General features: G+C 47.4%; 1 protein-coding gene across 2 annotated transcripts; it reads right to left on the reverse strand.

The window, feature by feature from the left end:
• Positions 1-480: 480 nt before the first annotated feature.
• Positions 481-21,026, reverse strand: LOC311246311 (ataxin-1-like). 2 transcript variants are annotated; one of them, XM_084336461.1, is made up of 3 exons: positions 20,911-21,026; positions 6,722-8,863; positions 481-6,278 (listed from the first exon to the last, which is right to left on the reverse strand). In XM_084336461.1, the coding sequence occupies exons 2-3, from the start codon at positions 8,513-8,515 to the stop codon at positions 5,613-5,615; spliced, it is 2,460 nt and encodes an 819-aa protein (XP_084192587.1). In that variant the 5' UTR covers positions 8,516-8,863; positions 20,911-21,026; the 3' UTR covers positions 481-5,612. The 2 variants fall into 2 exon arrangements, with proteins under 2 accessions (XP_084192587.1, XP_084192586.1); XM_084336460.1 differs by lacking the exon at positions 20,911-21,026 and adding an exon at positions 19,558-19,927.
• Positions 21,027-21,827: the final 801 nt, after the last annotated feature.

The raw sequence follows: 21,827 nt of genomic DNA on the forward strand, positions 1-21,827 counted from the left end.
CCGCTGAAAGCCAAACTATGGAATCGGAGAGATGTTTTAATTCTTAACTTGATTTGGTGATCTCTTGATACTAGGCTAGTCTACAGTGCTCTACAGTGCCAACTAAACCTAACTAAAGTTTTAAAGATAAAAAAAAAGAAATGTACAGACTTTGTCTGCACCTAAGTTCTCATCTATTTATCACTAATTTCACTATGTGCCAAAAAGTCACAAAAATTATTTCCTTTTTATTTTAATCCAAAGAAATCTGTTGTTTTCTATTCCTGGAAAAAGTACCTAATCCTTGAGTTGTGTCACTCTGCCAACACCCCAAATTATATCCAGTACATTTCGATTTTTGAACCAACGTCCTCCAATGGGCGGGTACTTTGGGATGTCAATCAAATCTACCTCCCGCCCCACCCTAAAGGTCTGTTGCATTTGGAAATACTTCAAATTGTGGATGCTCGCAACGCCATAAACTTTAATGCTGTCCAAGTTTTGTTTACATTTGTTTGTAAACATTGGCTAAATATATTTGAGTTATGATGAGTTATAAAGGTAGGAAAATAATATACATGTGCATGCAGCCAAAATTCCTGTGGTAAAATAAATTACAGATTGGGCCTTTAAACAAAGTGAGTGCACTCCAAGCTGTACCTTCTCTTGCAGACAGACCAGTAATCAGACGATATATTTGTATATACTCTTTATTTCTATGAAGAGATGTGATCAAATGTAAAGTCAGACATTTGAAGAAAGGATACAACAGGTTCTTGCTAGCAATCCTCAACACCATTGAAATAAGGGAACATTTTGAATACATACAGTATACTTTGTACAGGACACGTCTGATTTGAGATGTATCCAGCAAACAGACCCCCAATTACAAAGTCTTTTGTAATTGTATTTCACATCCATAATTTCACAGTTGTTTGCGCTGGTGCAGATGAGAGTGTTATGTGAACGAGGAGCCAACATATTGTATGATGCAAGATCAATGTACATGAATATTTGAAATAAAACTCCAGTGCCAAAGATGCCTCAGCCTCACACTTTTCTGTTTTTACTTCACAAAAATAACTCTGATGTCCTCGCGGGGTTATGGAATGTCAGTGTTTACCCAAAATGTAATGTACCCTCCCTGTTCAATGGCAAGAGGGTCATGTCCTTCTCATGGAAGACTTTGGCTACAGTATATGTACATATGTACGTTTCTCTCAAACATGCTGTACAATTCTTCAAAATATCATCTATCATACACCCTCATACACTCTCACACCAACCTCACAGGTCAAAGTGCTATTCCGTCTATATTTCAGCTTTCTTTTATGTATATTGAAATTACTCTTCAGCCCCTACGATACAATGGCCCCTATAACTCCCATTCACTTAGCATTAGCGTCTGTAGCATCTGGCTACATTTCGCTTTTTGCGTAGCGTTTACCATAATTTACCGCCATTTACCGTAGAACCAAACGACACATTCCCCTTTTATACGGTTCCTAGACGACTCTTAAAGCCGTCTAAATATCACTTGAGACAACGATAATCATCCCTTTAACACATCGATTGACAAAAACACAGTAGCCTGTTCCAACAGGTTTATTTATAGGGCTAACATACAATAAGCATTCATCCCACTCGTATATTGTGACTGCATGTATCTTTCCGAAAGAAGGGTCTATCTGAATAATGGAAATTATAAAACACAAGAGAAACTGTAATATTTTGTAACATCAAAGATCATCAGAACACACTTAGTTGGGGTGAAGGTTAAAAGGTTGGGGTAGAACAGTCTGTGAGCAGTGTTCAACCTTAGCAGTGAAACGTACACTTCACCGAAAAACAACGCCGATTTATTTTGCTCATAATCTCACACGTATCCCATCTAAACAGTTTTGCACACATTTAGTCTGACAGTTATTGAGAGTTAATGAGTTTGACTATGGCCACAGGTGATGTCATCAGAGGACACTGAATCCCTGTGTTGTGTAAATTAGAGCTCAATAGAATGTAGATGAAAAAATAGCAATCCCTATTGCAATCCTCTTATCTCAATTCTTTCATCTACATCATTTCATTGATTCAGCGTGATTCAGGAGGAGATATTCAAACTCCTTAACTGTCAAACCAAACTAATGTGTGCAAAACTGTTTAGAGCCTATATGTGTGAGATTATGTGCAGAATAAATTGTGTAGTTTATTTTGGTGAAGTGCCCCTTTAACAACATTCTGGGTAAACAATAGACCTCTTTGATGAGTTCAAGAGTCTGATTTTCTCTATATATACAAATGCATGGCTATCATGAAAAACTGCAGGTATTAACAATTATGTTACAGATTACAATGTGCAAGTAAAATCAATTTGAATAATTATATAGATGCTGTCAAAAAAAAGAAAAACATTCCAACACATTCATGTACATTAAGTCAAAATTAGAACTGACAGAAATCATAGTAGGACCATATTAAATCAGTGAGCTCATGGAATGACTTAAGAAGGAGGCGCAATCACCCATATGTACTGTAGTAGGCTATACATGGGTAGTAATTGTTCACATGTATCTATACACACTGTGCAATTTCTAGGATACAATACACTGTACATGAATAACACAAGTTAAGACCGCCTCTCTCTATCTTTCTCTCACCACTCTCTCTCGCTCCCTCATATGATGGTGATTATTAATAATCCGTTGAAGATTTATTTGAAAGTGTGATTAATGTGTGATCGGATTCTGTGCCTCATTGACCATAATCACACAGTGGCCATTTTGCTTTTATGTCAGATTGGGATTAATTTCCACCCTGTTGTTCCCAACCCCTGCACGATGAGCAACAATGAGGAATATGTTTTATTATGACGTCTCTGTTGATTCCTCTCATATTTATCTGCTGTAGGACTTGAGGAAAGAACCTCCTTCGCTTAGAACCACCACTCCCATCGAATGGTTCTGAAAAGTTCTGCTGGGTTAGACGCACATGCACACACACAGACAGACACACACAGAGTGAATACCTCCCTTACTCACAAACGGATGCATACAAATCATTCCTGAGTATGAACTGTAAAATATTTATTTGGGCTATACTCTAAGAAAGTTACACTTTATCCACTACTAGAACAGAGACAGAGTCGTTTCATTAACTTTTTCAACTAAAGTATTTCTTGGTATGGACCGAGACGCATAGCAAGGAAATACACTTTAAGGACACGCTGTTAATGAAATAGCCTTTAAAAAGGGGTACTACGCCCCATTTCAAAATTCATACATGTTACTCTAATGGTCTAAGACCATAGTCCAAAAATAGTATTGAACATGAACAACCCTCTCCCAAATCCAAAAGCGAGTGTCCTTAAAACTCTTAATTCGTGATGTTTTTACGTAGAAAGCCAGAAGCTGCTTCCTAGACCATGGAAATAACATATTGGAATTCTCAGGGAGTGTTCAGGCAGAGACCAAACCATGTGTTGATGAGAGTATAGTTGTATGAACTCGGAAAAGCTAAAAATTATTCAAATCCGTGCAACAGCATACCGCTCCGAGACATTACGTAATCGTGGAAATAAGAATGTTCACGTACAAATACAATACAGACACCTCACTTCTGGTCTTCCTCGGGTGTGCTCGTTACATCACAGGTAACATAACGAATTAGGAGTAATGGAATCGTGTGATAAATACAATGATTAAGGACAACCTCACTTAGGCATAATAGTCCATCAATGTATTTATCATGCATGTTCATTATGTGACCGTGTGACATCTATATAAAAGGTTGCGGGTTCCAATAAGTGAGGTTGAATTGTTGTATTTGTTATTATTAAATGTCTCGGAGCAGTGTGCTCTCATATGGACCCAATCATGTGTTGCTAAATACGCCATATAAGATTGGTTCACCCGGCGGCCATCTTCTTTTGTGGGCTATAAAAAAGGCGGCCACAGGGCAGGGAGGAAACATGTTTTGATCAGTTCAGAACTATTTTGTGATGTGCTCGAGATGAAGGTAACAAAATAGACATTTGTGGAATTGATGTCCCAATATATTCTAGGATGAGCTTTGACTATAAATAAAGAAGAATAAATTCAAAGCTATTGGGGCTGCGGCTTTTCCACTTCAGTATAGATTTTAAATACTGCACACGGCCAGCAGCCCACCTGGAAATTAATGATAGTATAAAAAAAAAATGTAAACAATAGTATCCCTCTTGTTTTTCATACACACCAATATACAGTATGCACCACAGAAATACAGTCGTGATTCACAAGTATTTCTGTAGTGGAATATTATAGACATTTATAGTAAATCACTAAAAGATTTACCATAGAAATGCCATAGTGATTGACTGTAGTATTGGCGTGTGTGGACATAAGCCACAGGAACGCTATAGCTTTACTATAGTTCATTTTTGTGGCGAAGGGCCAAACAGGGGCCACATCCGGGGGGAATTGTCATCCCATCCTCTCATTGAGACTCGACACATAACGTCAAAGTAAGGCATAGGGCCTCCATCAAAGCAACACACCAAATGTCTGTATGTGCTGTGACCCAAATATCGTAACATCATCTGTATCAATCTCTCAGCATATAATATAGGCTACTTTTTTATTTATTGGTATAACAAATATATCACATGCATAACTTTGTAGGTCAGTATTTGAGGACAATGTCACGGTGAAGTACATTCAGGCCTTTTCCCCCCCCCAGGCTAAGCACGTGCTCTGGTCACTGTGATGTCACTGGAAGGCTCCTCCCACTCGCTACACAGACACCTGTGCTCCTTCTGATAGCCCCCACTAACACCACCCACACACACACAAGTGGTATAAGACCATCTGCTACACAATGAAGTAATAAAATGAACTAAAACATCTGTGATGATATGTAAATGAGTCTGTTTAAAGAAAAAAATTAAATAAACATTCATATCATGACATGCACAGGACATCCGACACCACAGCTGCTCTGATCTGTGGCTAGTGGTGTATCTCTCGTCCAACCTTGTGCTATACGACTCCTAGGGCCAGGCTGCGCCAAGTAAACAAATAGCATGAGGGACACATGGGAAGCCAAATGTGTTTTACCCAGATACAGATACTACTACGAGCTGGGTTGGGGGGGGGGGGGGTCTGTGCTTGTTCATGTGATAAGTGGTTCGGATAATTATTGGGTCTGTTATCTAACATGTTATGCCACAACAAAACACACAGGGGGGGGGGGGGGGGATCCAGCTTATAATTGGTGTCACAAGAAGTCGGACGTCTTCTCGATTGTCTGGTCGTCCCGTTCATTCATACTCGACATTCACACACACACTTGCTTGCTTTCAGCGTTGATTGCACAAATCTCGGGTGTGACACCACATAATGAAGGTGCTCTACTGTACTGCGCTGCTGTAGATAGCAGGCCTATACGGAACCAAACATGTAAATACTGTGTAAACTCTGCCTATAATTACAGTAGTCGGGATATAGAGAAAATAGAAGGGAATAAACAATGACACCAACCAAAACAGGTGATTTTCACTTTCTTATCGTCTTTTCATAAGTCTACTCTTTAGTTTTTTTGTTGTTGTCAAAGCACCTTTAATTCCCCGTACTGGCCCTTTACTTCCCCGTACTGGCCCTTTACTTCCCCGTACTGGCCCGCCCCTCCATGCTGAGTTTAACCTCCTGCACGATGAAGGAGGGCTTGGGGAGAGTCAGGGGGGGCTCCTCCTCGGCCCTCTCCGTCTGGTCTCTCTCCGGGGCGGACCAGCGTCTTTTACGACCCGCGGGTCTGTCCGGGTCTCCAGTCTGTGTGCTGGAGGGAGGAGGGGGCATGTCCGCTTTTACCGGCCCCCGTCCCGCGAGTCCACCGGCTGAGGCGGGGGGCGGCGTGTCAGAGGCGGCCCTCGCTCCTCCGTAGACCGCCGCCTCCCCCGGTCCCGGTCCGGTAGCCTGGCCCCTCTCGAGCCTGTCCGAACCGGCCGCCGCTTTCATCAGGAGCCCACTGTTGCTGCCTGCAGCGTGTGGACCGGTACTATTCCTCACGGCGGGCTCCGTGCCGTGGGGGGGGCAGGAGGAGGAGGAGGAGGAGGAGTTGTGGCTGGTCCTCAGCTTGGTCTCCAGAGCCTGGCTGCTGGTCACAGAGCCGTTCCTCAGGCCCCTCAGGGTCAGCGACACGCACACGTCGCCCACACACAGCTTGGCGCAGGACAGCTCGAACAGCTGCGTGGTCCGGTCCGGGCAGCAGGAGGACCATCCCTGGCCGAACACGAAGAAGGGATACTCCAGCAGCACCTCGACGCACACCTTGAGGAACACACGGAGAGAGAGACAGTCAGCCTGGTCCGCTCTCTGTACAGACATCGCCTGTAATCCAACTGGCTGCTCACCGGGTGTTATCAACAGGAGGACCAAAATGTCATTAAAATCACATTCTCTCACTTAATCACACTTTCAAATGAATCTTCAACGGATTATTGATGAGGGTGAGGGAGAGAGTGAGTGAGAAAGAGATAGAGAGGCAGTCTTAACTTGTTATTCATGTAGTGTATTGTATCCTAGAAATTGCAGTGTGTACATGTGAACAATTGCTACCCATATATAGCCTACAGTACTACCACGGTACATATGGGTAATTGCACCTCATTCTTAAGTCAAGTCATTCCATGTTAACTAATTAATTGCTCACTCTCCCATAATAATAACATCACACTTCTTTCTCTCTTATCCGTGATTCTGACTGATTTTACCTGGGCTTTGAGCTCTCCGACAGCAAACTGTATGACCACGGCGTTGGGCGTCTGGCCGCCGTCGATCCTCTCCACGGTGCTGGAGTCGATCTTCAGCTCGCTGCTGATCTCGGCGCTCTGGATGAAGTCCTCCGTCTTCAGGTCCTCCACGCGCTTCAGCTCCCCGTCCGCCAGCTGGATGATGGAGCCGCGCATGAAGAACGGAGGGAGCGTCGCAGGGGAGGCGGAAGAGGAGGGAGAAGGGGAGGCCTGGATGGAGATCTGGGCGTGGGGGGCGGGAGCAGGGGCTGCAGCAGCAGGGGTAGGGGCTGTAGCAGGGTAGGGCGGTGCCACCACTGCAGGAGCTGGGTGCGGGGGCAGGATGGACAGCACAGGAGCCTGTGAGACGGCAGGGTGTGGCTGGTGTCCCTCTGAACCCAGCACCTCACACTTGGACAGGGCCGTGGCCAGGTAAGCGTGGGGCATGGCGGTGGATATATGGGGGATGGCGGTGGCGCTGGTGGTGGCGCTGACGGGGATGAGTAGGGACTGGCCACTGGGGATGACCAGGTGCTGGGGCAGTGTGGCGTGGTAGCTGACGGCGTGCGGGTGTCCCGCACTGGCGATGTAGCCGATGATGGGTGGCTGTGTGGAGGAATAGAGGTTGGCAGGCAGCTCCTCGTGCGACAGGGTCGTCTGGATGACCGTGTGCTGGGTGGAGGACTTGAGGGCCTCTGTGGAGGAGAGGGAACTGAAGGAGGAGGCTCTGGAGACTGGCTTCCCCAGGCAGATGCCTCCCTTCTCGGTCTGCAACAGGGAGACCTTGTTATGGTGGTCAGAGTCAGCTCCACTGTTGGGCTGGGCCACCAGGACCAAGGAGGTCTGGAGCCCCGAGGGGTTCTGAGTGTATTCCGCGGGGAGGAGGATATGTCTGGCTTCATAGCTCTGAACCTGCTGATGATGGTTCACTGGCTGACAGACTTTAGTGTGTTTGACGACCTCCAATTCCCCGTTCAAAAACCCCTTGCTATGCCCGTCCACCTTCTTACCAGCCGAACTGTCTGTGTACTGCACCACCAGCTGGGAGGGGCCGAGGGTGAGGGTGTGGGGGAGGACGGTGGGGTGGGCGTGGAGCTGGAGGTGGGAGTCAGTCAGAGCGGCGCTGCCGTCCAGGTGGATGTACTGGCCGGTGACCTGGGCGGAGTTGGACAGAGACACGGCGGCCAGGTCTGCGGGAGACAGGCCGATCTGGAACTGGTGCTCCCCCTTGTGGCCGGGGGAGATGAGCGCAGTGGTGTAGCCGTCCAGCTGGGGGTGGCGCTGGCCTGTGGCACCGGAGCTGTTGTGGGCGGAGTGGTGGTGGTGGTTGGCGGGGATGATGTGAGAGGAGATGTAGCCGGCGTAGGGCCCGGAGCTGATGAACTGGACGTTGGGGCCCAGCTGGGCGTACTGGATAGTCCCACTCTGCTGGGGCAGGGCGGTGGGGTACACAGCAGGAAGAGAGGCCAGGGGCACGGTGGACAGAGGGGTGGCAGGAGAGGAGGAGGAAGAAGAGGAGAAGGAGGAAGAGGAGAAAGAGGCAGAGGAGAAGGAGGAAGAGGAGGAGACCGGACACCTGGGGCTCTCCGTGTCTCGGAATCTGCAGCGTTCGCTGGCCACGCTAGCCAGCCATGCCAGGTTCTCAGTGTGGGGGCTATCGGCTACTAATGCAGCTGCTGGTGCTGCTGCCACAACCACAGGCCTCTGCTCCAGAGCCAGCATCTCACGCTTCTTAGGCGGCAGGCATCCATTACTCCGCTCCTGGTTGGATTTCATGGTGTAGATGTGGATTATTGCTCCCTGGTGATTGCTCCGCTCCTATCCCTCTGTGTGTGTGTGTGTGTGTGTGTGTGTGTGTGTGTGTGTGTGTGTGTGTGTGTGTGTGTGTGTGTGTGTGTGTCTCTCTCTCTCTCTCTCTCTCTCTCTTCCAGTCAGTGATCAGGTCCGGGGGCCAGCCTTCCTGCCGTGCCGTGTGGTTCAGGCTCCGTCGGTGTTCACTGGTGGATGGCTCCAGCTCTCAGGGTAGAGAGGATGGAGACATGCCGGCCCAATGAATGAGCTCCATGGACTTCATGAGGAATCATGTCTGAATGACCTCCCCGCTTCTACGGCATCCGTAGAAATCTGCAGGCAGAGAGAGAGATGCTCAGATCAGAAACACAGGCCGTGCTCTGGCTCTAGGCAAACAAACATTGTATAATGTATAAATATCAACTTTCAATTAAAATTAATTATGCTGGGTGCATGCGAGCACTTGGCACAGTGAACGCAGACTGTACCACTGTGTTATTCCCAGTGTGGTTCTTGTAAAATGCTACCACAGGGCTATTAATTCTAGTGCAAAATAGCTCAAACCCACTCTTAAAAAAATAAATCCTGCTTTTGAACGCTCCTAAATGTTCACCAAGCTCAACGACGAGGCCGTTCTGCATGCATGTTTCTCCAACGACTGTTTTTTTTATTTCCCCTCCAGGATCAACATTGTATAATATGCCATGAATCAACGAGAGATGAAAATATACACTGCATTGTTTCTTGTGCCATGATTTCCATAATGTCGGGAAGGCTCCACACGTGTTGCAGTACTCTTCTGTGTGTGTGTGTGTGTGTGTGTGTGTGTGTGTTCAAATTAACAGGTCAGATACTTAAGTTTGCGTACTGTGTGTGCGTGTATGCTTCTGGGTACGTGTGTGTCCGCGGGTGCGTGTGTTAGTAATTGTGCCGCTGTTGCTGGCTGTTATCATACTCCATGTTATCAAGCTCCAGGACAGAGAGCAGAGAGACCGAGATAACAGGAGTGAACCAACAGCAGTCTCTGAGGAGGTTGTGTTTTTGTCTCTCCTCTAACACCCCGGCGGCAACGCCTCACACCACTACACCCTCCAACAGGAACTCGGGAGTGAGTGGGTTACGTACATCTGGAAAAAAAAGCAAAGTGGCTTGAAATGTATTTCACTTCGTCAACACAGTGTAACAGACGCAGCACGAGGCTCTCTTCTTGTTGCCATCAGTGTAGCTTTCTAAAAAAGATTGCAACCGCTTCTCCTCCTATTTACCCCGTGTCAAATGATATGTCCAAGTCCAAGGGATACAATGGGGAAATGGGGCAGCATGTCCTCTGATAGTTTGTTTTCGTGGGAAGTGGCCTTAAAGGGATATTTCACTTCGGTAGAACTTAGCAGGCTTACCTCTATCTAGACATAATTTGTATGACTGTTTAACAACAATGAGAATTTGTAAAGTCGCTTTGGGGTAAAAGCGTCAGCTAAAATGACTAAATGTAAATGCCATCTACAGTACAAGTAAGCTAGCGGCCACTGTTGACCCTGTAGATCACAGCACATCCAAGGTGTCTTGCTGTTTCCCCAACTGTACAGTATATCCGCTGCGCTTTGGTCGCTTCATATCAGCCGGGAAAATTAACATAGACTGAAATTAACTTTAGATCTCCCGGGCAATGGCATATCATATCATACTTACTCAGAAGCATTTTATATTAACCTAAACATTAAATCTGGGCCACTTATTTGTCAAACACTGACACCGAAGTTGTTGAAATGGTCCAACTTCTCAAAGTTTCAGTCTGTTTACTGGGGGCATCTATATTTATTTTCACTCCAAGTCACATTAGATTCATCATGACGGCACCCAGTGAACAGAAAGACTCTCCAATGACATTTTGAGAAGTTCAGGACCATTTCAACAACTTTGGGGTAAATAAAATGTTTAGGTAATATAAAATGCTTCGGAGTAAGTAATATAAAATGACATGACATAATGTCACCCGGCGGGAGATCTAAAGTTAATTTGGGTGTTGTGGGTTTCAATGTTAATTTGCCCAGCTGTGATATGACGCAAGCAAAGCATAGCAGTACATATTGAATCAAGAACCAGCAACCAGGTGTCAAGCTCCTGATTAACTTCTATACATTTTGAGGACCATGTCTAAATATCATAATTCTGAAGTATAAGCAAACAATACAGTAATATTATTCTCCAATATATTTTTCTGTCAGGTACTGGTTTATTTTTTTTAACTGAATGTTTGGAATCGTTCTTCCAGCAAGGGAGCAGGTAACCATGGTAACCACTCCCCAAACATTCTATGTCAGGCAAGGCACACAGGGCTGACCTTCGAATTTTCTTTTGGAATTCGAAGCTTCGGGGCCGAAATTAGATTTTAATTCGAAGCTTCGAAATAAAATAAAAATTAAACAAAATGTAAATATAAAAAAAATAAAATTATATATATTTTTTTTTAATATTTTTTTTTATGTTGTGTGACTTGTACAGCACTTTGTTCAACTTTGTCAGTGCTGTAGAGTTTAAACCTTTAAAATCTTAGACAAACGAAACACTTTGCTTTCATGAAATATTGTAAGCCGTCATTTGAGGCTTTATAAAAACAGCACAATGAACACAAATCTGTCAGTGCCGAGTCCGACCTCATCTTAAATAACAAACAGCATTGCTTGTTGTAATTAACAACGAGGCAGAGTTGATTTAGCAAAAAATTCAAAATAAATATTAATATTTTTTTTTTATTATAATCAAATTTTATTTTCATATTCGAATCCCATGCCCATCGAACGAAGCTTCGAAGCTTCAAAGTATTTAAGACAGCCCTACAACAGCACACTCAAACCTAGAACAAACAGACAGGATCCGCTTTTTCTTTTTCAAAGGTAATAAACCTCAAAAGACACATCAAATGCCATGTATCTTTGGATCAGAGTGGTCCGTTTGTTGTATCAAATCTGCACAGCAGCAACAGTTTGTTTATACTTCAGAAGTATGATATTTAGACTAGGTCCCCAAAATGTATGGAAGTGAATGAGGAGCTAGACACCTGGGAGGAATGGTGGTGTTGACAGCAGACGACGAGGACAGCAGTGGTCGCTAGCTTACTTGTAGATGACTTTAGAATTAGATAGATGCAAATCTCTGAACCCATCAGCTATCATCTTCTTTTTTTTTTACTGACAATGATTAAACCTCTGGAGGAAACAGCCAATGTTTTGGCGCTTCCGGTGTAGCTGCTGGCTTCTGATTCCAAATATCTGGGCCAAGACTTCCTCTTCCGTGCACCGGTAATTGTTTACAATGCGATTAGCAACCAACTCCTGTAATTATTTCAAAGCCAATTGTGTAATCCGACTTTGAAAGCAATTGTTTGCTTTTACTACACAAGTCAAACGTTTCTCCACACAAAACACAAACAGCAATACTTTTTGTAGGTGTTTCAGATGCAAGATGAAATTACCTACCTGGGCTCCATCCTAGAGGCAAATCTTTCCTGTGACAAAATGGGAACCAATCAAAAAAGTCAACCAACGAACAAGATTCTTGTACCGGATCTCCTCTCTGGTAAACAAGAATACCCTTGAAGACTCTAACAGGAGCACTCATTCAAGGGTACTACGACTATGCTTGCACCTCATGGTACCAAAGCACCTCAAAGGCCCTAAAAACAAGACTATAAACATCACAAAACAAACTGGTCAGACTACTGCTTGACCTTACTCCTAGAACCCACCTCACCCCTGCCCACTTTGACAACCTAGGATGGCTTAGAGTAGACGACAGACTAGTACAGCAACTTGCAATGGGCCTGGTCTACAAGATACACTACACGACCAAGGTACCCATGTACACATGTCGAAATACTTCCCAAAGGTCAGTGAATTCCACAACACCAGAGGGAGCTCCACAAATCATGTTCAGTTCAACCCAGATTTCTTCCCCCTCAAATGTATATATTTTTTTTTATGATCTCTCTCATAAACAGTACTGTATATCCGTATGTCACGTAGGTCATAAATGTCCCGATGAATTGAAAATGGGGGACCCACAGGACGAAAGTCTTTTTCTGGTCTGCATCCCCACAATTGAGCCGTACTGTATTGTATTTGTACCCATTCTGCAATCTGTTAAAAAAGTTTTCAATAAATCAATCAATCAATCAAGCGGCATTTCGACCGATGTGTTCCGCCTCTGTGTTACCTGCGCGCAGCCAAAGCATGACCCTGTAGAAATCGGCACGGCACCATCCCCGCTCAGAGCGTGACCGGTCAACCGCACTCATGATTACAAAAGGAAACCAGAACACTTCCGATCCCGTCCCTCGCCTACGGATTCTGCATCCACGCAGATATCTTTTAAGATGAGAGACAACAACTGCTGAAACTTGACACATTCTACTCAAATGAAATATCCCTTTAAGGCCGAGGTTGAATAACAGAGATGAGCTTTTCATTATAAAGCTCTTTTTATTTCCCAGCCTACTATGAGGAGGAGGAGGTCACTGGGGCTGTGGATGGAACCGACGAGAGTAGAACGTGGGTTACGAGGCAGACTGTGTCAACAGGGCGCGGGCAGAGCAGCCATCAGCCACTATCAACGTTTGACATGCAGACTCACGGATGCGCGCGCACACACGCACACACACACACACACACACACACCTCGAAACATGCAAGAACACGTGCACTCACTGACATACAAACACAGAAACACACATCTCACACATTCGCCCGCTCCCGGTCGCTTTCTACCTCTCTTTTTTCCTCTTGTTTCTTTTCCTTTCTCCCCGCTTGACCATTCCCTACCGACCGCTTATCTGAGGTTCAGGCGCACGAGGCTCTCACTCTGTTCATTAGCTTAGAGGCACCACGGTGACGGAGAGTATGAGACACACACACACACACACACGTCCGTCCGTTCATTCATCGCTCCCTGTGACATTCCATTTGGGAGGGTTAGGAAAATGTTTTTTTTTCACGCTACAAAAAGGTTCACTATGTCGGGTGGCCGACCATGCATGTTACATAAAGACAGAGAGAGAGAGAGAGAGAGGAAAACATGAGAGGAGACCTTCGTCAGTCTCTTTGTATACCCTCTCCATCCACACTGCTGTGACCTTGACAAGGTCACCACCGCGTACCGAAGGCACAGAAGCAGCAAAGCCTCCCATGCAATTTATCTAAACCACACAGCCTGGTAGATTAACCAGAGAGGTAACAAAAGAGAGAAGTGCAGTGGAGGTGGAAAGAGAGCAAGGGGGGGAGGCAAGGGGGGGAGGAGAGAGAGAGAGAGAGCGAGCGAGAATGCGCGCGCGAGGGAGAGAGAGAGACAGCAAATAGAGGCGAAGCGGGACGGTAGCTACTGAAACGGCAAAGGATGAATAGAAGGAGAAGGAGAGTGAGAGGAGAGGGAAGAAAGAGAGGGAGATTAAGAACAGGAGGAAGAGGGAGGATGGGGATGCGGAGAAGAGAGATTAAGAAGAGGAGGAAGAAAGGGAGTATGGGGAGGAGAAGAGAGAGGGCTGCTTCTCCTGACCCACATTGAGTGGCGCCTGCAGCATCGGCGCGCCGTAGCCCCCGCCTCCCCGAGAGATCCCCGATCAGCAACACAGCTACACTGCCACACAGTTTACACCACGCAGCAACGCCATGGCAACCCGGCAACACTGTGACAACACTGTTACAACGCCGAAAGCCATGACATCACCTGTAGGGGAGCACACCACAACAGCTGCGGTTATACTGTATCGTCAGGGAAAACAAAAGCCGGCGTGCCCCAGTTTCAACGCACCAACACACCGTCACCTACTGTGCACTGAACATACGTGATGTGTCCATCATCAGCAGCACGCTGCGTGACAAGTGGAAAACACACGCCTCTCCAGCTTCCAACGCTGGCCAAGCACTCGCAGACCACCTGGGGACAGTTGCCGCGACAACCGTCCTCCACACATGGTCACGCCGCCCGGGAGAGAGAGCGTGGAGAGCTCACCGGCCACCGGGACTTTAGATTTTCCACCACAGAGCCTATTATTAGAACAACACTGAACGCGACGAATACGCACCTTTGTGTGATACTAACGGGAGGACAATGGAGAGCTTTCAAAAAACACGTCACGTAAGAGCGCCGACAAGTATGGGAGGCTCCCTCGGTCGTTCGGCCAGCCAGCCAGTCAGTCTATATTATCAGTTCCTTGGCCCGAGACCGTCACCTCTGCGGAAGGATGACAACAGAAGAGGCTACACTCTGTTCCGTGCCATTCATCATCAACACTGGGCTTTTGACTAGCACTCCGCTCAGACAGAATGATAGAGTGACCTCATCCTGTGAACCTCTTTTATACTGCCACTCAAAAGCAGCTCTGGCCACAGAAATAGGCGAGCGTTTTGTAGTGGCGTGTTGTTTTCATGCTCGGATGAGCACAGATCGGATTTTCATTCAGCTTTCTCTCTGTGGTCTCCAGGTGAGGGGCCCCTATAGATCTCTGTTGTCTCCAGGTGAGGGGCCCCTATAGATCTCTGTGGTCTCCAGGTGAGGGGCCCCTATAGATCTCTGTGGTCTCCAGGTGAGTGGCCCCTATAGATCTCTGTGGTCTCCAGGTGAGGGGCCCCTATAGATCCCTGTGGTCTCCAGGTGAGGGGCCCCTATAGATCTCTGTGGTCTCCAGGTGAGGGGCCCCTATAGATCTCTGTGGTCTCCAGGTGAGGGGCCCCTATAGATCTCTGTGGTCTCCAGGTGAGGGGCCCCTATAGATCTCTGTGGTCTCCAGGTGAGCGGCCCCTATAGATCTCTGTGGTCTCCAGGTGAGTGGCCCCTATAGATCTCTGTGGTCTCCAGGTGAGGGGCCCCTATAGATCCCTGTGGTCTCCAGGTGAGGGGCCCCTATAGACCTCTGTGGTCTCCAGGTGAGGGGCCCTATAGATCTCTGTGGTCTCCAGGTGAGGGGCCCCTATAGATCTCTGTGGTCTCCAGGTGAGGGGCCCCTATAGATCTCTGTGGTCTCCAGGTGAGGGGCCCCTATAGATCCCTGTGGTCTCCAGGTGAGGGGCCCCTATAGACCTCTGTGGTCTCCAGGTGAGGGGCCCTATAGATCTCTGTGGTCTCCAGGTGAGGGGCCCCTATAGATCTCTGTGGTCTCCAGGTGAGGGGCCCCTATAGGGAGGTGTAGTCTGACGTCACTTTAGTTTCCCGCGAGGTCCACCCGTATAGGGATTTATCATTGGGAAAATGTATTATCGGCTATTGTAATAATTCTGCCTCATGAACATTGGCAAGCTTTCTATTTTTGCACAAATTGAGTTCCCTTCTAGCACTAACATTGTTTAAGCATTTTTGGTTGAAAAAAGGTAGTTATAATGTTATTAATGTCATTAAAAAAGAACTACACTTACCAGTAGAGCGCCTGTCGTTCAGTGCTGTCGCCTAATACACGTCACGGCCAGTTGCACTGATACTAAGCTAACGAACGTTAACGTTAACTTTACCCATAGCTAACGTTACCTAGCTAAACGTAACTAGACGTTCGCAATGTCTACTATCGTGTCCATAAGTTCCCTGGCAGCATACTTTGTTGGTGAGGACAAAAGTATACAAAGAGGAGAGAACCAGGGCGGCTAGGTGGCGCAGTGGGCAAGACGCTCGCCACCAACGCAGGAGATGCTGGGTTCGAGCCCAGCTCTCGGCGTTGCTACCAGCTTGGCTGGTCGTTCATACTAATACAATTGGTATTAGGGGGTGGGAAGCTGGTGGGTGGGGATCGGATGTTGTGGACAGCGACTCCTACAGGTCGGTTGGTGCGCCTGCGCAGTAGAATCAGGAAGCGGCGGGGGCGGCGTGTCCCTCCCACGCAGACCCTCACCGCTGAGAGATCGCGCTGTGCAGGTGAAAAGATGCGACGGCTGCCTCCTCGAGTACCGGAGGGGACACGTGATGCAAGGCTTCGTCCACATTGCAGCCGGCTTGTGGGAGGCATGGCCTAACAGCGTTCGAGACAGGGGAGGGTAGAATTGGACAATACGAAATTGGGGAAGGGAGAAAAATAGAAAATGGGGAGAAAAAGTAGATTAAAAAAAAAAAAAGGAGAGAACCATTTTAAATCGAGGAATGTAGAGGAGGTTTTGTATGCAGAGCTTACCGGATCGGTCAGGGCCAGCATGAGATGTTTCGGTGAGTGTAAAAAGGTTTGCAATCCGTGTCACTTGCATGTGTTGTGGAATATTTTAAATGAGCGAAGACAGTGAAATGTAGAAATTCAGATCAGTCAAATTGTATAAAGAAATTCTGTATATATAACGTTACGCTAGGGCTGGGCGATAAAACGATAACGATAACTATATCGTGATAAATTATTTCCTCGAAATAAACATGAAACGTGGTCGCAAAGTTTCGATATATCGATTTTCCAAGCTTGGATATGAGCACACGCACTAACAACCAATCAGTGAAGGAGATGGCCGATAGCGGAAGGAGACCCGGAAGGAGGCGCGGAGGTAGGACTCAGTAAACAAGGCTGGCTATGGCTAATTAGCTTGCACGGCGCTATTTCACAGGTTACCTGCCGAGTTGGTGTGCGTTTTGAATTCTGAGGGTAACTGTTATAGTAGTGTGGGGTATACGGTGGATGTTGTTGCAATGAATTGGGCGGAACAGAGTATTTTAGGGTCATTTTTTAGTACATTGTCATGAAATACTCCGCTCGGAAACGAGGCTGGCTATGGCTAATTAGCTTGCACGGCGCTATTTCACAGGTTACCTGCAGAGTTGGTGTGTGTTTTGAATTCTGAGGGTAACTGTTATAGTAGTGTGGGGTATACGGTGGACGTCGTTGCAATGAATTGGGCGGAACAGAGTATTTTAGGGTAATTTTTTAGTACATTGTCTCATGAGATACTCCGCTTGCTTTGGCTAACTGCTAACGTGCGCGGACTGATGACGACATCAACTCGACTCTCGAGACATTCACAGCAGCAAAACAAGTCAGCCCGCGTATCGGCGCCGGGCATAATAAGTTAATTAAACTTGACAGACATTATATCGACGATAATTATCTATATCGAGTTATATGAAAATAATTTAATAATTTTATCGCGATAACGTTTTTGGTCATTATCGCCCAGCCCTACGTTACGCTCTCTTGTCATGTTGATGAGACAGAAAGGCCACTGTTGCACGGCCTTAGAGCACCGTTGCTGACTCAACCTGTGCGTTTGTTTGCTCAATTGTACAGGCTGAGAGAAAGAAATAAACCTGGTGTTCAACAAAGTGGAGTCCTGGCTGTCCCTTGCACAACGCAGAACCATTTACACCGGTCACACTTGGCTACTAACGTTGCGTGAAAAACAATAATGTACAACGAAACAATGATTTACATTAGTATTTACAGTGATATAATATGCAGTGACTTAGCGTTATATACGATTTAAATTATAAATACAAATATGGTAACATGGTTCATCAGAGCACTCGTGTGTGTTGGGTCAGGGTGACTAAAGCCAGGTGTCGTCTAGGCTGTGGTGACGTCAGCCAGCGGCGCCAAAGTTAAGTGTAGTTTGTCAGTGGACGAAAACATAAACGTTGTTATTTTGCTACTTTTACGATTAATTTCGATTTTTTTTCATGTTGAGCTATAGATTGTCAATGTTCACGCTTTATTTGTTTTAAACGAGACGATTTAAAAATGGGTCCATTGGAAATACATTGCGATTTCAAGAGGGGTGGACCGTGCGGGGAAACAGTAATGACGTAACCACTACACCTCCCTATATATAGATCTCCGTAGTGTCCAGGTGAGGGGCCCCCCTGGTCCTCTCACACCTCTGCCTCTAGCTGCTCCCGTCTCCGGACAGCTAGTCCTCTCATTTCCCCACAGCTGCTAACCCCTCACAGTGATCCCACGCCCCACACTAACGGCAGCCCTGCAACAGAGCCAGCCTGGGGAAACCCGTAGGCAACATGATTTACCGATTTGTCTAGCGACAGTAGATCAGGATTATGCTTAAGGATTGCCCCTGTTCCAAAATAAAGCAAACTCAAACGGGACAAATTCTGCACTTTGATTGTTATCAAGAATGAAAGTCCGATGACGGACATAGTACGCAAACTGCTCTGCCTCGGATTGTACACATCAGACCGGTAAACATAATTAATACCATTATACAGTAAAAAAAAAAAAAAAAAAAAAAGGCTATAAACAGAACAAAAACATTAGCAAGCCAGAGTTCCTGTGTGACACTGAATGGGAGGTAACGTCCTATGTGTAAATCTTCAAATAATGCATATTGATTGATTGATTGAAAAGTTTATTAACAGATTGCAGAATGGGTACAGTACAGTACATCTCAATACATACAATTGTTAAGGGGATGCAGACCAGAGAAAGACTTTCGTCTTGTTTACACCAGGGTCCCCCATTTTCAATTCATCATACATAAGTATGCAATAAATAGGATCTCACCTTGTTCACTAACAAACCTCGTTCCTTTACCACAGACGGATCTGTACAATGCATTTTCCTCTCTCTAATGCCCAAATGAGCCATTTTCCAGCCCCCCCCCCGCCTCTCTCTCTCTACGATGCCGGCGCCTGTCCCTTTAAGAGGCGGGTCGCTCGTGCGGCAGACTGAGGCAGACACCAAGAACAGGCAGAGAGCTCAGGCTGTTTGTCTTCTTCACAAATGACTCCAGACAAGAGTTCTGCATCACTGCTCAATCATCCTGCCCTGCTCACACACACAAGCAGAGATACTATATAGTACACAGCAGCAGCCCTATCTGTGAACATCACGCATCTCCACCAGTAGTAAGCAGGATTAATGGTCTCGTTCTTCTCACTACTATGATTCGGAGATGGACAGATGTTGTGATGACTGTAGCCTCCGGGGGGGGGGGGGCTTTAGAATGACAGTGATGATGAGGGTATGAGTGGGAGAGGAAGAAGGGGGGAGAAAATACTACTATGCCCACACATCACAAAGAAAACATACACTCCCTATGGCCAGAGTGCTAAGAATAGCTCACCAGTCTCTCCCCTGTTTGCAGAGCATGGCCACAGCTTCTTCCTGCTCGTGCTGGTGTGTGTGTGTGTGTGCTGGAGTCGTGTTCCCTGGGACTCCTCTTCCTGAATCTCTTCTTTGTGTTTGTGTTGCTCTCTCTCTCTCTCTCTCGCTCTCTGTTCGCTGGGAGCCAGTGGCTGCTTCCCTCTGCTCAGCTCCGGTCCAGCCTTCCTCCTCCGGGCTCCGTGTGTCCCGCTACACCGCCGCTCCGTCTCACAATCTGCCCCAGCAACGGGGCCGACGTTAAAGGAAGTTCCCCTCCGCTGAAGCTCACATGAAGTCCTGCGTGCAACGCTGCTCCACCAACGTGTGTTATGCAAGGCCACCAGACTGCCAGCTCTCCCTGCTTCCCTCTCTCCCTCCCCTCTCTCTCTCTCTCTCTCTCTCTCTCAGTACTCCACTGACACAGCTCCTCCCCCAGCCAGCCGCATCAGGTATTCATTCAAAAAACACACTCTACTTGGCTGCGCGCCCAGACTACGCTCACAGAGAGGGGGAGGAGGGAGAGGGGGAGGGGGGAACAGCACAGGGAGAGCTAGAGATTTAGCAAGGGGTTTACCTAGACATTATGTGAGCATCCCAGTTCACACTCACATTAGCAGCTAGACACACACACACACACACATGCAGACACACACAGACCCATGAAGGATACAATTGTCCGGCATGTTAGCAGCGCGTCAAAGCTGTTTGTAACACACTGCTCCGGTCTTGCTAATTTTCATATGCATTCTCCTGGTGGAGACACATCTCCTCTCTCTCTCTAATCTGCCCAGTGGGTCGACTCGACCCACAATCACTGGGTCATTCCAGCCTCTATAATATTGTATCGCCGCCCTCCAGTGTAACCGGCCCCCGCCCCACCATCTCAAGCCAAGGCATTTATCACCGCAAGCAGGCCTGATAAACACCCCGCCCAGTCGCCTGGGCCTGGCACAGGCCTCCTCCTCCTTATCCTTCTCAGCACAGCAGCAACAGTTGCCCTGCAGAGAGAGACAGCACCCCTCACCTCCCCCTGGCACAGGGGCCCTAGTGGCCCCAGGCCTCCTCCTCCTTATCCTTCTCAGCACAGCAGCAACAGTTGCCCTGCAGAGAGAGACAGCACCCCTCACCTCCCCCTGGCACAGGGGCCCTAGTGGCCCCAGGCCTCCTCCTCCTTATCCTTCTCAGCACAGCAGCAACAGTTGCCCTGCAGAGAGAGACAGCACCCCTCACCTCCCCCTGGCACAGGGGCCCTAGTGGCCCCAGGCCTCCTCCTCCTTATCCTTCTCAGCACAGCAGCAACAGTTGCCCTGCAGAGAGAGACAGCACCCCTCACCTCCCCCTTCTTTTACCGCTCCTGTCCGGCCCGGACGCGTGTGCAAGGCCTCCACCTAGACGAGGGGGAGAGACCATGGGACCCGCTGGAAAAACACTGGAGCGACGGCACTATAGAGTCGCAAAAGGCATTGGGACACGTTGTACCTGTTTGGTCCAAGCATGGAGGCGAGCCACGTCGAGGACATACCGGTAGAAAATACACAAATATTCACTTCCTGCTTTTCTTGCATAGTCACTAGTGGCCGTCGTCCGGGAGGGAACTAAACTGAGACACAGACACATGACCCGTACTCACCAACACACGTGCAGTCTTCCACACACACACATGCATGCACGCACACGCACGCACACACACACACAGACACACACACACACACACAGACACACGCACGCACGCACGCACACACACAGACACACACACACACGCACACGCACACACACACGCACGCACACACACAGACACACACACACACGCACACACACACACGCACACACACACACACACACACACGCACGCACGCACACGCACACACACACTGAATAATAACACGAGGTGAGGAGATGTTGTTTCCCCAGTCGTGGAACCTGAGAAAACCATTCGCTGTGTGTGTAACTTGTCGCAGGGCTGTAGCTCCGCCCTGCCGCTGTGACTCATGTCTCCTGTGAGGAGCAGCAACCATGGCAATGTACCCTGTACCCCCCACACCCCACACCCAACCCCACCCCAGTGGAAGTACACGGTCCCTACAGCGCAAGGTAATGGATAGAACTAGAGAGGCACTATCCTGAAGTGAACCACACAGAGAGACGGCGACAGGAGAAGTGTGCCCCGAAATGTCAAAGGAGCAGGCTACTTTACTCTGTTACTCTGATAGCTGCGTAGTTTGTATCCTGAATGGATTTGTGTGTGTCGGG

This window comes from Notolepis coatsorum (genome assembly GCF_963971535.1).
Source record: "Notolepis coatsorum genome assembly, chromosome: 19".
NCBI classification, from domain to species: domain Eukaryota; kingdom Metazoa; phylum Chordata; class Actinopteri; order Aulopiformes; family Paralepididae; genus Notolepis; species Notolepis coatsorum.